Consider the following 17,804-nt stretch of genomic DNA (forward strand, 5'->3'; position numbering starts at 1 on the left):
TTAGCTTGCCTCTTTCCATATCATTTCTATGTAGCCCACATTCACAAAATCTAGCATTTGGAGGGTCATCCTTCTTAGCATCATGAGTGGATTGATTGGTGGAATTTTGCCATCCAGTTGACGACGCGATTTCTCAAAATCTATGACTGACAACTTTCCAATTTCTGTTTATGTTCTTACGAAGCCACCACGATGGATTTGCGTCATGCCATCAAGGATTTGGCCATGAACCCATTCTTGCCTATGTGTTGTGGAGCTTTGATAGTAGAAGAAAATTGCTAACAATCATGCTGCTAGAGGGACTCAAATTGAAGCTAGGTTGCATTGGCTCAAGGTGGGGGATTATGCTTCTAAAGAACTTTTTTTGGCCCTTTGGGCTAGTTACTCCTCACCTAGTATTAAGCACATAAGAGAAGGTCAAACAATGCTCTCTAAGTTACCAGATGTTCTTCAAGCCTTTGTTCGCCATTATGAGAAGGTATTTATTGCTCAAGACCCTTCTCTTGAGCATGATGGTGCTCTTCAGGAATGCCTTTCAGTGGTTCCTACTCATCTCTTTGAAGCCCAATAGACATTATGTGATCAAATTCTTACCCACAAAGACTTGAAAAAAGTGCTCATCTCTATGGCAGATAATAAAGCCCTAAGCTATGATGGATTTCCCTTGTGAATTATACAAGTCTCTATGGCCTTGTGTAGGGTCTGATTTGCTCTAGGTCTACCAAGAAGCCTACCATTCTCCCTCTCTAGGAAAAATTATTAATAAAGGAATATTAAATTAATACCTATAGCCAAGGACCCAGAAAACATCTACAATTGGCAACCATTCACACTTCTCAATGTTTCTTATAAAATTATTACGAAAGTCATGACTCTAAAAAATTAGACACCTTTCCCCTTAGATTGTGTGGCTAGAGTAGTCCGGGTTTATTAAATCAAGATTTATTTTGGATAATATTATTGCTGTTTGGGAGGTCATGGAGTGGGCCCACCACTCCAAGTAGAGTGTGATTTCTCTCAAGATTAACTATGCTAAAGCTTATGACAAAATTGAATGGTCATTTATTCCCACCATGCTTTAAGCTATTAGATTTGGTCCTTGTTTTATTCAATCTGTTCAAATGTTGTTTGGGGATACTTTTGCATGTATCACTATCAAAAGCCGCCAATCTTCTTCTTTTGGTTTGTTCAGGTCTATTCGACAGGGTTGCCCCCTGGCACCATCCTTGTATGTTTTGGTTGTCAAGGTTTTTGGGTATTTTCTTGCTAATGCCATTGCGACTAGTAGGGTTAGGGGTATTGCCCTGCCTAAGTCACCTTCTTTGGAGGCTAATGATAACCCACTATCTCAATTAACCAAAAACCACTTTGCAAATGATTCCTTTTTAATGATCATGAGGATGAACAAAATATTTGGGAGGCCCTTCACTGCCTTGACATCTTTTCTCTAGCTTCTGGGTCTGCCATTCAATGGCACAAGATGCAATGTTACAAATAGTCTTTCCTTCCTACCCCCACATGGCTTCTCCAGTTTGGCTAGAAGTGGTTAGATCATGGTGAAGTTTTCAGATTCTTGGGCATCCCTTTTTATTTTCAAGGTTCCCTTATGAATTTGTGGAATTTGGTCCTTGCTAGAATTGAATTTTTTTTGTTTTATTAGATCACTAAGCCCCTTTCTCTTGCTAGAAAATTTTGAATATGTTCTAAGGTGTTGGCAACCACCCATGTTTATTACTCCTCTTACCAGGCTACTTTGAAAGCTTCATATTTGAAGCTTGAGAAGCTCTTGAAGGATTTTTTGTGGGCTTCTTCTCTTGCACACTTTGGCTTTCACAAAGTTGTGTGGGAGTTTTGCTATCATCCTCAGGAGTCTAGTGGTCTTGGTCTACTTTCCACCCAGAAACAAGGGCTTTCTTTGTGTGTAAAATGGGTCATATAAGCCATCTTTGGCTCAGAGGCCTGAAAAGTTCTTCTTAGGTATTGTATTTCTTCAAGCTATCTGGTCAACAAGCCCGCTTGGAAGGGGATTGGTTTTCAAACCCTTATTGTCATGAAAGATGTTGTTCACATCGAAGGTACTTTTGTCACCAAAAAATTATGGTGTGTTTGGCCACTAAGCCATGACTTAGATGGAATGGTTTTGGTTTTCATGATGGCCTTTCTTTCAACCAACATAATCTTTGGTGGTCACCCCTCATTCAGATTCACGGTCTTCCCTTGGATAAAGTCCCTAAGGTGAGTGCTTTACACTTTCATAAGCATGACATTTGTACTCCCAAAGATCTCTTTTCCAAAGCTTCCATGAGAATTCACTCTTGGTAAGATTTATGGGTGCAATGCCAACTCATTCAGCCAGATCAACAGACATTTGATATTGACTTATCGACTTTGCCCGTGGAGATGCTTCACAAGTTGGGCATCCACTCTATGAGGCCTTGGTGGAAAGACTAGATGTGGTACCCTCAGACTTCATTCTCTTGATACAAACCCTCTTTGGGTTAAAAATGGTTCTCTCTGCATCTTCCTATGGTGCCAACTTTGAACATGCAATGGTACTTGCAGTCGACTACTACCACTTAGCGACACAAATTTCTTGGCATTTGGTCTATCATTGTGGAGACAAAAATTTCCCACTTTTCTTGGTGTATTATTTTCCAAGGCTTTCCTATTGGCTCTCGCTTGTGACACATATGGGTTTTGGATCCTTGTTGCCCTTTTTGTGGGAAACTTGAGTCTTTTATGTATCTTTTTTGGTATTGGGTTCAGACTTTCAGAAGATGGATTCATGATTTCTTTAGACCTTTTAGGCCTAAACCTTTCACTTGGCACATGACCTTGCTTGGGGACCCTCTGGCCTCCCTCATTTCAAGGTAAAAATTCTCTTTGTCTTATTTAAAGACAAAAATGCTATTTTATTTTCACACAACTTTATTGATACATAGGTTTCACTTTATGCTAAAGCTTGTATATGTATTTAATGTTATGTTGCAGATTCAAGTGTAAGCCAACAAGGTCACCCTTGAGGTGGCCTACCTCTAGGATTTTTTAGAGCATTGGGGAAATACCCCTTGTACAGTTGCTAGAGTGCCTCCTGATCATCCCCCTTCAAGGGGTCAATCACCACCTCGTGGGTGACACTGTGGGCATAGTTATTCTTCCCATTTCTCTCAGACCCCGCAGTCTCAGGCTCACCACCAGTTTGGCGATTGAGATTTTCATTGCCGATGTTTCTATTCACCTGCTCTTGGTGGGTGGGTACTTGGAGACGCTCCTCCTCCTGCTGGTAGTGGTAGCAGATGGCTCATTGAAGATGATAATACCTAACCCAATATGTCCAAGGCTTTTCCTCACTAGCCATTTCCCCTATGCACTGAGAGGAGAATGTTGAGGAGGTTGTTGTTGCTAATGAGGGTTGGACCCTCTCAGATGATGTACTAGACCCCATTGATGAATGAGGTCTTAAAGATCATAAGGATCCACCTACGACTCCCACTAGGATTGCTTTACTCACCCAACAACTATTATTATGTAATTTTTTGTTACATTTTTGGGCATAGCCTGCATTTGATGGATTTTATAGGCTTATCCTTCTGAACTCTAAGGGGAAATCTCTTGTCCCCCTACTTTTTTTTTGTTAATAGTGTATCTTATTTCTTAATTAATAGAATCCAAAATGACTATTCATAGTTTTTTTTTGAGTGTACCTATCTTCAATTTCTTGTCAAAGTTCAGACTTTGCTAACTTTGGAAAAAATGTGGCAACTTAAGACCCCCTTTCGGTCTCCCATTTTGGTGCATTTACGTTGCAAACTTAGGAAAATAGAACCAAACTTTGAAGATGCTAAATACCCTAGACGTTGTAGCTTAGCTAAAGTATTTGACACTTTTTTGACAAAATTTTAAGGAGGTAATTTGTGGGGCATCCTAATTCAAAATCTACTCATAGAATTTGCATTAGACACCTTCGGGATAGTAGTGCCTAGCTATAGTGTTTGACACTTTTGGGTTCAAATTGCAGACATAGGTTCCTCTTTGAGTTCCATTTCCAAATATGACTTTATAATTTGCATATCTATTATGTAGCTTATTGTTCACATTAGTTATTATCAAATTTATATCTTTATGCCTAGTTCTTGCATTTTCTCATTTCATCTTTTATCTAATCATAACAAAATAAAAAAATAGAATAATCAATCATTATGCATAACTCTCCCAAGGGTTTGTAGTTGGGCGTATTGATTATTCTCTAGTGTATGTTGATGTGAATGGGTTTGATTCCTAGTTTGCATGTTTGGATTGGTGAACCCCATTTTCCCCACCTTACAAATGAGAAGATTGTTCATGATTGTGGAAACTCTGAAAATCCATTGCAATATAAATCAAAGGGATTTAATATCAAATATAATAATCATGACAAAGCATTATGCATACACAAGAATATTGTAAGGAAGGTAAGTAGAATAACAATTTCCTACACTAACCTTGAGAGGAGGATAATGCAATTTTTTTTTACAGATATTTACAATAGTTATAGAAACTTAACATAAATAAACATGAATAGCATGCATACCACAACACTATGATTTTTGTGGGGAAAACCCTTTAGGGAGAAAAACCACACATTCCAAGAGCTACCCAATATATTATTCAAAAATAAAAAAAAGATTACAATATACTTAAAGAGAAAGCTTCTTATAGGAGTATCATCTAAAGGAAACTCAACAACTATCAAACTCTTTGAGTACATCACAATACATAGCAATAATACAATGCCCTCATAAAATAGGGTCACCTTCTATGGCAAATAAAACGCTCAAAATAGCTACCACTAGATCTATGACCTAATGATAAATGGTCAAGATTCACAATGATAAATCCCCCTTGAAACTCCCCATAATCGAGGGCACTACCCTCGAACCCCTGTCACTCATGTATTAAAAATAACCTTTTATCAATAGTACCCTTAATTATTGCAAGGTTGAGACACTATTTTCCTAACAAATATGAAAGGAAAAGGGATAAAACTAGATGTTACTTTTAGCATCACAATTAATGGTGCCTCTTAATTAAAAATTCAAATTGAAGCAAAGAAACACTTGTGACTGTAGAAGAATGCATAACCCTTATCGATGCATATGCTAAACAGGAACCACTACATGAATTCAACTCAACATTAAGTAAAATGAAGACATTTGGTTGCTTTCCTAATGCACTATTACGTATACCATTTTAATATTCACTTATAGAATGTTAGGGGCATGGAAAAAAGCTTATTCCTTGTTTGAAGAGATGTAAATGAATAATATCAGAGTGAATGACATTGTATACTCAACATTGATGACAATTTTGAACAAAGGAGGCCAACATGAAAGAAACATTTATTGTGCAAAAAGAATAAATGAGAAAGGAGTGAGTTTTAGTAAGGTAACCTGCTTTGAAATTGTAGTAACTTACAACAAGTTGTGAGATTGTAGAAAATGAAATTGTGAAAGAGATGGAACCTTCATTAGAAAAAACTACCAATTGGATATTTGAATCATAAGAAAAAGTCATTTTTTTTTGTGTGGTTATAATGTTTTAATTCTTGTTAAATAAAATGTGCATGGGAGATTAAAAAAAAGAGATTTTATTTTTAAAATAATTTTCAAGAAGCAATTAAAAAAAAAAAAGGCTCATGGAAGGTTATTTATTCCAAAAGAAGCAACGAACATAGGGATTATTTAGGTTTGGATGGAGGAAAAGACTGATTTTGGGCATTTGTACAAAGACAAAGTCTGCGAGCTTTCCGATTTCAGGGAAAGAATAAAGAAAAGCATTTATGATCTATGAGACTGTGTACAATCTTTATGTTGTTAATTATTCAATATTACAATTAATTTCCTTCACTTTAATCGTGGTTTTTCTTTTAAGCATTTGGGGAGATATAAATTTTGCTAGTTTTTTGGTTGTTCTATTGATCACCATTTTTTTTTATTTACACTAAAGCTATGATTTGTTTTAATGTTTTACTACAAATTCAAGTACAAGAAAATGAAGTTTTAGTTAAAGTTACCCATTTATAGGCCTTATTAGTTTAGAGTAATGCTTGTTGTGTTGTTAGCAAGGTTCCTTCAACTCCCATTTTTTGTGATCCAATTCTCCTCCTTAAGGGTGTCATCAAGTACACAAATATTTTTCTTACATGGCAATTGAGAGGCTTATTCTCAACCTTCCCATCTTGTTAGAATATATTATGTGACTCCTATTGGTGAAAACACATGCTAGCTTGAATCTAAAAAGTTCCCTTGGCTGTCTCTTCCTATTTCTCCTATTCATGTGACTATTGAAGAAGTTAAAGAGAAAAATAATAATAATAATTATAATGATATATGATACCAACTCATTATTTATTTAGACTCCATTGATGTATGGGGAAAATTGGATGACCAAGATACTCCTTGTCCATCTGCTTTATCTCTCAATGCTTAGTGGTTGTATTAAGTTTTTATATTTTAATGTTTTTTATGCTCTAGGCTATAGCCTCATTTGGACTTTGGATGCATGACTTTTCCCACCAATATTTTTTTTTGGTGAATGTGTAACACTATTTTATGAATGATAATACATACATTATCCATAAAAATGCATCTTTTTAAAGAGAAATTTGAATTTTTTTAATTCATATAAAATAGCTCAACTTAAAATACTACCAAATATTAATTTTGATCTTCCAAACATCTACATTTATGAGGTAAATACCATATATAACTACTCAAAAAATTAATTAAACTTAAATAATTAGAAGTCTTAACGATAAAATAGTTTCATTTTCATATCATATATGAAAAAATCATAATATGCCATTCCTAAAATGATTGAGCTTCTTGATGAAAATGATTGAATACAATTATTTTAAATATATAGGAAAAAAAAGAATTTTGAAAATAATTATAATGTAATAAAGCAATGCCTTACCTATGTTAGAAATTTGGAATAGATGCATAACCAAAAACTTTGAAAGAGTGAAATAAGTAATAAAACCATAAATGAGTAACATAATTATAGACCGAAGATTCCAAGAGATGTGAAAATGCTAATATGACAATATTGGATTACAAGACCAAAGAGAATCTACATGAAATTTATAAATCATGAATCAATATGAAAATACAAGCTATGTATAATGAGTTTATATAGAACTTGGGAGAGGGAGGAGGTGGCAAATCCAACCAATAGGGAGTGGCAACCAAGTGGTCTAAAAATATTTAATGCTCCTCCCTTTTAGGATGATGACACCTCAACACCATGCCCACTAATTATCTATTAAATAAAATAACTTTATGAACCCAAGAAAGGTTAATAAAACTGTAAGAACAAATTAGGATATATAGGAAAATAAATTATCTCACTATAACAATAAAGCTTACACTAACAATCCCCTTAAGTGTACCTTATGTGATAAAATGATGGGTCCCAACAAATAAAGCTTGATGAAACACCAATGTACATAGAAATCCCCCTAAAGAGAAGAAGCGCCCCCACAAAGAGGAAGTATGCCCTTTAGAATGGAGAGAAATGGAGGGATTAAGAAGCTCCCCACAATGTAGAATCTATGCCAATAGTAGATGCCCAAAGCTGGAGGTAGAAGATGGTCCATGATCATCGAACAATGTTCCTCCCTTAGTAATAAACAAAACCAAATGTATATACATGAAGTATTCCCATTAATGAAAGGATCTTAAGGGAAGAAATATAAAAATGTATGAAGTCTCTGAACTCTGCTCATGTGTCTCCATGCCGATGTTGAAAGTTGCCACTATCAAGTTAGGTGTTTCAGAGGTACACTGCTGGAGATGAACATCCATAGTCTAGTACAGAGGAATGTAGAATATGATCTAAAGATGAAAATGGCTCCTCCAAGTGTTGCTCAAAAGTCTCCACACCAATGTCAAATGATCATGTGAAAAAAGATCAAGAGGCTTTAAAGTATCTAAACAAAGGACACAATTCCATAAGAGCTAACATCAAAGAGAATGGCAATGAAACATTCATAAAATTTTCTTAAATTTTTTTCTTGTTGTAGGCGTGTTAAATTTTTTATGAAGAAAAAATCTACCCAAAACCAAATGCCTATAAGCTAATTAAAAATCCATATGAATATAATAATTCTATTCTATATTCAATATTACGAGACAAGTTATATAGACTAATAGACAAATATATGGGCCTCTTGAATAAAAGAATCAAGGAGATGACATGTTTAAAAGGTATGAGTTAAATCTCAATTATTCTCATATATATATATATAGTTGACGAAGTAGTGGTGGCACTTGTCTATATCAAGTTATGGTGTATGGATGACATTATTAGTTACTTAGGTAAGAATAAACAAATATCCTAATAATCGCAACTAAACTTATTAAGTAGACCTGCAATATCACACATAATATAAAATATCTAAGGTGAATATAATATTAAACCAACAAGGCATATAAAATGAAGTTAATCATCAAGCCAATCTAAACTAAAATGTACTTCCATAATTTCTACTTCAAGTTTAGGGATAGAAATACTCTTGACTTGTAACCATTGCTTCCCAATCTTCTCATCACAAACAACATGTTTCAAAGAACTTAGTCCATAAATGGTTTTAGGAAGCCTCATCAAATGTGAACACTCTCTCATATCAAGTTCACTCAATTTATTTAGTTGACCTATCTCCTCTGGAAGTTCTCTTAGACCATCACATAATGAAATGTCTAGACATTCCAGTTGGCCAAGTTTTCCAATTGATGTAGGAAGCTCTTTTAAGCTTGGTAATGCTGATAGACTTAACACTCTCAAATTGACTAGATTTCCAATGTTGTATGGTAAATTTTGAACAAGATGACAATTGGTAAAGGAGCATATTTGAGCAAATGGCATATAACAAATACTAGAGGGTAACTTCTCCAAATCACTACAATGATCCAAGTTAAACACTCTTAGGTTCATAATGTTGAAGGTTGGTGTATTTCCAAATCCTTCACATAAGCTTAATGATAACTTCTCCAAGTTTTTTAGTTCTTTATTGTGTTTTTGAAAAGGGATTGAAATCAACCTCTCCAAATGGACAACCTTGAGTTCAGTGAGAGAAGATAAGGCATCTAGACCTTTCAACATGGCTCTTTTTGGACCAAAATTAAATACAATGAGCATTTTCAAACATTTCATAGATTTTAGAAATGGAGGAAGAAAGTATTCAGTTGCATTGAATAGTAATACCAAAAACTCCACCTTGGGAAAGTTCATTTCATGCCATTGAGTTTCATCCATAGGTCCTGCATGAACATATCAAATGAAATCCAATTAGAACATTCTATGTTGGCCACAAATGTTGATATTTCGGTTTAGTTGTCAACATATTGCAAGGAAAATTGTGAGAATGAAAAATGTAAATTAATACAAATATTTCGTCTCCTATGCAAACAATAAGAAGATAGAGGATGAGACAAACAATTATGTCCGATAAACTTGTATATAAGAAAAAAAGACAAATAAAGAAATGAATGAATCCTAAAAATTAGAATAGTTTATATTTTATGTTGCGACTATTGAGTACCTAAGTAGTTATTTATCATATATTTTTAACATATACAAGAAATAAGAGAATTAGTAATTTATATGTTTCAAGTAGAGAAAAGATTATCAAAGGTGTTTAGAGGAATGATATAAATGGAGAATAGGATGCTTTGAGAACTAATGTAGATAACATATACAAAACAACATAGTGATATTTTTAAAAAATTATTTTCAATAACATACCTGTGTGAATAGAGACAATTTGAGCATCAAATGCTATATCACCAAATGATTTCCATTTCTCTGGAAAACCATTATCCTTGGAACTCATAAGCAACCTCTTCCTATGGAGTACATTATCTTGAGATCCTAGATATAATGATAAATCTTGTATCACATCATGTTGAGAAAAGTACAACTTTGAGGCATTTCTATAGTTGAGAGTCTTTGTATTCCTGTTCATTGCAAGCAACATGTTAGAATTATGTAAACAATTATATGAGAAATTAAAAATTGTTCACAAGGAGATTTAATTTTACCTTCGATCACTGGTTAAATTCAGAAGATTTCTTCGTGCAAGCATAGATAAGATGGCAAAGGAATCTTGCCACTCTAGCTTTCTAACATTAACCCAAGTATCTAGTAGTGCATCGACACATATTTTTCTATTCCCAGGAAACAATCCCAAATCTAGGAAACATTCCTTGACTATATCATCTAAGGAATCAATACTAGGTTGAAAACATCTAAGTAGCCCTTCTTTGTGATAATCAAATATAGTTTCTCCTTTGGAAATATTATTCTTTTCCCTCTCCCAAGCCACATGGGGTTGTCCATGCAAAGAACTTCCAATCACCTTTAGAGCAAGTGGCAAACCACCACATTTTTCTTGCACCTATAATTCAAGAAAAAGAATCAAATTATCTTGAAATCTTATGGAACAATATCAACACATGTAATTTTAGAGAATGTGTTTATTTAACCTATTCTGAACTTCATAATTTTATACAATCATATTTGTATAGATAAAAATAATGATACGAATTTCTTATGGATACCTTTTTATTTTATTATGTTCAATTAAATGTTTGAATCTAATTTGCATGTTTCTTATATTATCAATTCAAGATCAATAAAGCATGAGGTTTTTCTCATAAAATTCTATTTGAACTATATAACATAAGCACATATATGAAATAATCTCTATGTTCTTTCATCACATGTCAGTAAAGCCAAATACTCTTGACAACATACCTTGTTACACACAGGAAACTTACATATATAACTTCTTATATATAATTTTTGTTGATTCATAGCTATTATTTTTATGGTGTGTAAAGTTGAATATATGTTTCACCCAATGAAAAGATAAATATAAAAAAGACTATTAAAATTTAAAACCTTTTGTACCCAAAATTACTAATATTATATTATAAATTTTACTATAGAGAACAAAATTATATATGTAAAGAAAATAAAAGTAGTTTCATGTAAGTCTACAATTACAAATAGTTTAGAAAAAGAGTACCTCTTTAACTAGACTTGAATCCATAGTACTTGGAATTGATGTTTGTCCAAAAGCCCAAAAGCAGAAAAGGGATAGAGCATCCGCACGATCTAACAATGGCAATTGATATGATTTAATAGAAGGAGTTTATGGAATAATGGAACTGTCTCTTGTTGTTATAAGAGTCTTATATCCTTTTCCTTCAAAGAGTAGTTTCTCTAAATTTTCACTTGACCAAACATCATCCAATATCACTAAAGTTGGCTTGGATTCCTTTAGAAGATGTTGTTGCAATTGTACATACCCATCTTCAACATTTTGAAACTCGGTTCTTTTCTTTTTAATAATCTTCTCCCACATGATCTCCAATATTTCTTTAAGATTTAAAGATTGGGAGACATTGATGAAAATCACATTATTCTTAAAGTAATCTGATGATCATAAATAAACAAATATATGTTAGATGATAAAATCCATAATAATAATAAAAAACAACGATCTTGAAATAGAAAATCATGTCGAATAGTTAATTAGATAAGAAACCACAAAATAAAAATAATAAGAACAAAAATTTGAACCGATACACTAACACGAATAAATTGACCCAACCAAGAGAAATCTACTAAAAATTGAATAATTTGTGCACTGACCCACCCATGAGAAATCTACTCATAATTGATTAATTGACTCAAATTATCCTGATGATAGATCAGGAGTGTAATCTAAAACATTGATTAAAAAAAAAAATGTTTATATAATTTAATACAGAAACCGCTAGATCTAGAAACATCTATCTATCTATATTATGAATTGTGAAAATCTTTTACCATAAATTTGAAAAATGATAAGAAATACACGATGTAAAATTATTTTCTTCCTCCCCTGTCTGAAAGCACTTAAGATATAAACATTCTATTCTAATTATAAACAATCATCGAAATAACAAGGCTACTGCCACTTAAGTTAAATTTAAACTAAAATGGTGTGGGTAGTTTAACACAGAGAGATCTCTTGAATGGATTTAAACAGAGAAAGCACATAACAATTGAGAAAACACAGAGAAGTGGGGGACTCACCTTTGATTTGAGGATCATTGGAGAGAGCCAACGCAAGGGTTGTTTTCCCACCGCCACCAATGCAGTGCACACCAACAGCAGAAACTTCTCTCCCCAACAAAACCTCCTTCAAATCCCCAATACTTTTCCTCAATCCCACACAAAACTCCGATTTTCTAGAGTCTGTGGATTCCTTTACCATTACAGTGCTGTCAACCAGATCAACTGAAGCCATTTTACGAAACTTGTTGCTGCAGATTGCTAACTTGTTAATATCACACAGTGGTTGCTTTGATATATACAATGCAAGTATGAGAGGCAGTGATCTGTTGAAGTGTTCTCTACGCCTCCATCACAGGCCACCGACAGTACAATAATATTTTAATGGTAAAGCAGGACGACAGCACAGATAGCGTGTCTGGAAAGCTTTGGGAGACAGTTTTCGAATACCTTTAATAAAGTTGTCGGTGTTGACCTTTAATTTTTTTAAAATTCTCAGTTAGACACGTAGTGTTTTGGCTTTTTCGTTTGTCGACACATTGCTCTCAAAAGTGTTGTAAAGATAATGTCGGTGGAAAGATCCGTTTACACTTTGACTTTGATTTTTAGAGGAAAATGTGGTGTTAATATTTTTCAGGGCCATTCCGATATGATGCGAGGGGGTCGGGTTGGAGGCAGGTCGAACATTATTATTGGGCGCTTTAGGAGGGTGGGAGGGCGATATAATTCTATGTTTCGACTATGGGGTTATAGATGAGGGAGTTCTCGCGGGTGGGAGGAGGAGAGAAGGGATAGGTGAAGTATTTCGAATTGTGGGGTATAGATAGTTCGATTATTTCATTTGATTTTTTTAGGTAGGTAGGTCGAATATGTGGGAGGTTTCATTTGGTTGATTATTCTCACTGAAAGTTCAGATGTGATAGTCCATCCAATAGGGGCATTTGGTACTGGTTTTCCATCTCTAGTCTCCAAATCTCATGATTCTTCGACATTCTTTCGGTCTAAAGTTTCAACTAGGCGATCTCTCAACCATCCACCCAATTCCTATAGTAGAGGGGCGATTCGACATCTTGAGAATCGATCTCCCAACCACTTGGAAAAATGAAGGATATATCAAGTTTATTACATTTTCTTTTTTATAAATAAGGATAAGATATAATAAATGATCTCTTGTTTCATTGTTTTTCTTTTTAAATAATTATAAATTTTATGTTATTATTATATTATTTTAAAAATACATTAAATGATATTTTGTTCATAATATTTGTTATTCTTTCAAACATATCCATTGCAATATATGCCTTATTTTATTTTATTTATATAATGAGGAGATTCAAACTTAGCACCTTCTAGATATCTATAACATGATTGTGCATGCCTTTTTAATGTACCTTCTAAGTGACTACATCATGATTGCCCATGACTTTTTTTATATTAAGTGCTATGAAACTTCTTATGACATTATTGTCATGTTATTTTTATTATAGAGGAAGGCTATATCAAACAATTATAAAGTTATGATATCATTATTACATTATTTTTATAAAAAGGAAGGATAAATCTGTATAAATTTAAAACTTTTTGAAATTGAAAAATGATAGATAAATGGAATAGTTTACATATATTTTTTTTTAATAAAAAAATAAATTTATATGCTTATTATTACATTGATTTTGTTCTTTAATATTATAGTGGTATATTTTTGGTAGGCAACAACCTAAAATTTTAAATTTGTAATAATTTTTTTCTTTCTTGGTAACTTTAGTGATGTAGAGAAAAGATTCTTTATTATGTTTTTTAATAGGTGGTAAGCATTTAATTATGCGACAAAGAGTTATCTTGATCCTATTCAAACTTGGAATTCTTGTGTTAGTATCTTGTAGGAGGGCTAATAGCCTTTTAGAAATTATTATTACGAGTATATAGAGTTTTAACAGTTGTGAAAATGTTAGGGAAAAACAATAGAAGAATACACTATTGAGTTCCATGATTACTCTACATGCTTATATGAAAATAATTTAGAACAAGAAAAAGTGCTCAATATTCACATTAGTGGGCTATTCACATCGAAATTGAGTTCTTGACTTTAGATACATTGGTTCAAGCTTCATTCTATAATAAATTGAAGATAAGGAAAAAATCAACAAAAAACTTTCCTTGCACAATGGAAAATTCAAACATGAATCTAATTCACATCCTTTGTGAAGAAGCGTAATTCTCCTACATATAAGTAACTGCCCAACTCCAATCCTTTTGCAACAAATGATAAATCATCCACATTGTCCAACTGAGCTATAAGAAGGGAATTGAGAGACAATAAGGTGAAAAATGGTGCCCTCACCATCACACTATTTTTCATTATGATGCTGAATTTCACACACAAAAAATCTCTTTGATAGTGGGCCACATCAAATCCTACACAAATTGAGGATAATAATTTGGAGGCACAATGCCATAGCATTAAAATCATAACTATTGACATTTCCAAGGAATTGAGTTGTCTCTTCTACCAAATGTTGGGCCAACAACCAACAAACACATATCACAATTGATAATGAAATCCATAAGAGCATCATTTTATAAGAATTTATCAAGAATCTAAGTCTTTCCATTGATGTGCGCCCAAAACCATACTAGATTTTAGATGGTTACAACAAGCTAACTATATTCAAGTGATGCATCAAATAAATTGCAAGTAAAAAATAATGCAAGAAAGAGTAAGTGGTGAGGTTATATTGCTAGAATTTTGTGACATCCCACTTAAAAGTACATGTATGTGCTGATAAATATACTATCTATCATGTGAAACAACAACAATTTCTAGTGTATATCATCAACCGTTATTTGAACCATAATGAAAAATATTTGTTAGATGATGAATAGTTCAAATCAAGGCCTCAAATTTTGACAAATATGACAAGCAATAAGGGGAACTAATTGTCACAAATTTATTAAAATTTAGTTCAATGTTGGTTAAGTCACCCATGGATTATTTTATTAAACTTTTAAATTGAATTTTTTTCCATATTGAATGACGTGTGATTAGATCCTAATCACCCAACATTTATGTTAGTCTTTAGAAATTTAAATCATATATACCACTAATACTACATTTCCTTTTAGCTTTTGGGGTCACATTGTCATGTGTCAATTTTCCATCATTGATTTCCTTTCTAATCCAACAATTTTGATTTCTTTTGAAGAATTAATATCCATATATGATGTGATATTCAATATTCACCTATTTTGGAATTATTTGAGAAAGCTAGATTATTTATTGATCAGTAGTTGATATCTAAATATCTAACAATTCAAAATAAGTTCCGGGTTGAGTATTTTTATTTTTATTTTTATGAATATATGTATATATTAATACTTATAAAACAATATTATATACATATTCACAAAAAGTGGGTGGAAATGGTTGCACCCCTAAAATCCATGTACAATACTACAACTTGGAGAGAAAAAATATAAACAAACCTACTTTTCAGTGAGAGTAGTATAAGAGGGGGAGAAGGAGAAACTCAATCATTTTATTTATCACATAGAATAGTGGGATCCATAGTTTCCATAAGAGGGCCCCAACCATCATTAATTTTATCTTCTTCTTCAATATCACAAGTAGGAAAAATTGCAAGAGCTAGTGGAGGGAACTTGTTGGAATCAAACCAACTAGAAGCACCTTTGTTAGGCCATCCAATAGTTTCTCCCACATGTGATAGAGAGGTGGAGTATAGAAGAGGAGGCCACAATTATCCTTGTTGGTCATTATTGTTGAATATACAAGCAACTGAGAGGGGGGGGGGGTGAATCAATTGATAACTTAAAGAAATTTCTTTTATCCTTTTTACACATACAGAGTAACCAACATAACTAATTAAGACAAATATAGCATGAAAACATAAACATACAACATATCACACAATGAACACCAGATATGACATGGAAAACCCAAGAAGGGAAAAACCATAGAGAATGTTAGTTCTTAATATAAAACACCGGTTAAGGTGATTTTTACAAAAGGTGGCTCACTACCAAAATACTCACTACAGGTGTGCTCACTATCGAAGAAAGAGAGAAAGAAAGAAAGAATCCACCACTGAAACACTAGACTGCTTCTAATGCCTCAACATCAACACACTTTCACATATCTCCAACAATCAAATATTTCCTTTCCAATCTCACATATCTTCAATAACAATGCCACACTTTTTTTATATGTAACTCATCCAGATTATTCTTATAAATATACTATCTCTGAGAAAACATAATCTTCTAAGTCAACCAAGACAAAGATCTAAAATAGGTCAACACTAAACATTTCGGTGGTGGGAAGGAATGAGAAGTAGACCATACCACAACACACATCAATGGTCAGATCAACATGTTACAATCATTACAAATTCCAGACCCAACTCATGACTCACACGCTACACCAAAGCCACTACACATCCTCAAATTCCAGACTTAATCCAAACCCAATTTCATTGCCCAATGCAAGCTATCAACACTACATCCAATAGATAGAGCTATCCGGATCACCATCAACATATTTTCCATACTAAAACATATCTTCTGGAGCACTAAGGATTACAGGAACACATCTTCCAGATCACCAATACCAAGAAAATCAATGACAACTAATATGTTGACATCAATGACAACCAATCATAATCATCAACATTGCATTTGTAAAAATATCCCTCTTTGTCTTTTATGGCAACATCCATCAACAATAAACACAAGACATACTCTACACAACTCTATAGCAACTCAACAACAATCTAAAATTCTCATAAACTCTCAAGATCTCTCCCCCTTTGACATCAAGGACAAAGGCAAACAAGACTCCCCCTAAGAAACTCACTCATGTTCCCCCTATGAGGAAGCACTTAAGCATTAGTCCAGATAAAAATATGCAAGCACTGGACTAATGCACAACCAAATGTACATCAGTTCACACTAGGAAGGGGTAATACCCGTAACTTCTGTCAAAGATTATTAAAAGTATCTTCACACAATGCTTTCGTGAAGATATCTTCAATATACTCTTTTGTAGGTACATACTCAAGCTTCAATTCTTTATCGAACACCTTTTCCCTCAAGAAGTGATACCAAATGGATATGTTCTTTATTCTGGAATACTGTACTGGAGATTCTTAGAAATATTTATTGCACTAGTGTTATCACACATAACATAGATGGGTTCATTCAATGTTACACCAATATACTTTAAATTCTGCTTCATCCATATAATTTGTGTGCAAAATGAAGATGCTACAATATACTCTACTTTAGTTGTAGATAAAGAGACAAAATCTTGCTTCTTACTTGACCAAGACACTAATCAGGAGCTGAGAAAGAATGCTCCACCACTTGTACTTTTCTCGTCATCAACACTTCGGACCCAATCTACATCAGTATAAGATGTCAAGGTAAAATATGAATTTCTAGGGTATCACAAACCAAACTCTTTTATTTATTTTTAGATATCTGAAGATTCTTTTCACTACCATGCAACGTGTGACTCTTTCGGTTCTTGTTGAAATCTAGCTGCCAAATAGACTGCATACATGATATTTGGTCTGGTAGAAGTCAAATACAACAATTCTATAATCATTGATCTATACTGACTTGCGTATTCTTTAGGGGACTTATCATCTTTTTCCAATTTGCATCTGGTGGTCACAGGTGTACAC

The 17,804-nt window shown here is 33.4% G+C and overlaps 1 protein-coding gene across 1 annotated transcript; it reads right to left on the minus strand.

The window, feature by feature from the left end:
- Positions 1 to 7,335: 7,335 nt before the first annotated feature.
- On the minus strand, positions 7,336 to 12,445 carry LOC131048459 (probable disease resistance protein At4g33300). Its single transcript, XM_059216073.1, is given in 5 exon segments — positions 7,336 to 9,299; positions 9,784 to 9,995; positions 10,080 to 10,435; positions 11,069 to 11,478; positions 12,124 to 12,445. Coding segments are annotated over 5 exon segments (2,010 nt in total). The 5' UTR covers positions 12,338 to 12,445; the 3' UTR covers positions 7,336 to 8,481.
- Positions 12,446 to 17,804: the final 5,359 nt, after the last annotated feature.

The sequence above is a fragment of the Cryptomeria japonica genome, unplaced genomic scaffold, assembly GCF_030272615.1.
Source record: "Cryptomeria japonica unplaced genomic scaffold, Sugi_1.0 HiC_scaffold_612, whole genome shotgun sequence".
In the NCBI taxonomy this organism is placed as follows: Eukaryota; Viridiplantae; Streptophyta; class Pinopsida; order Cupressales; family Cupressaceae; genus Cryptomeria; species Cryptomeria japonica.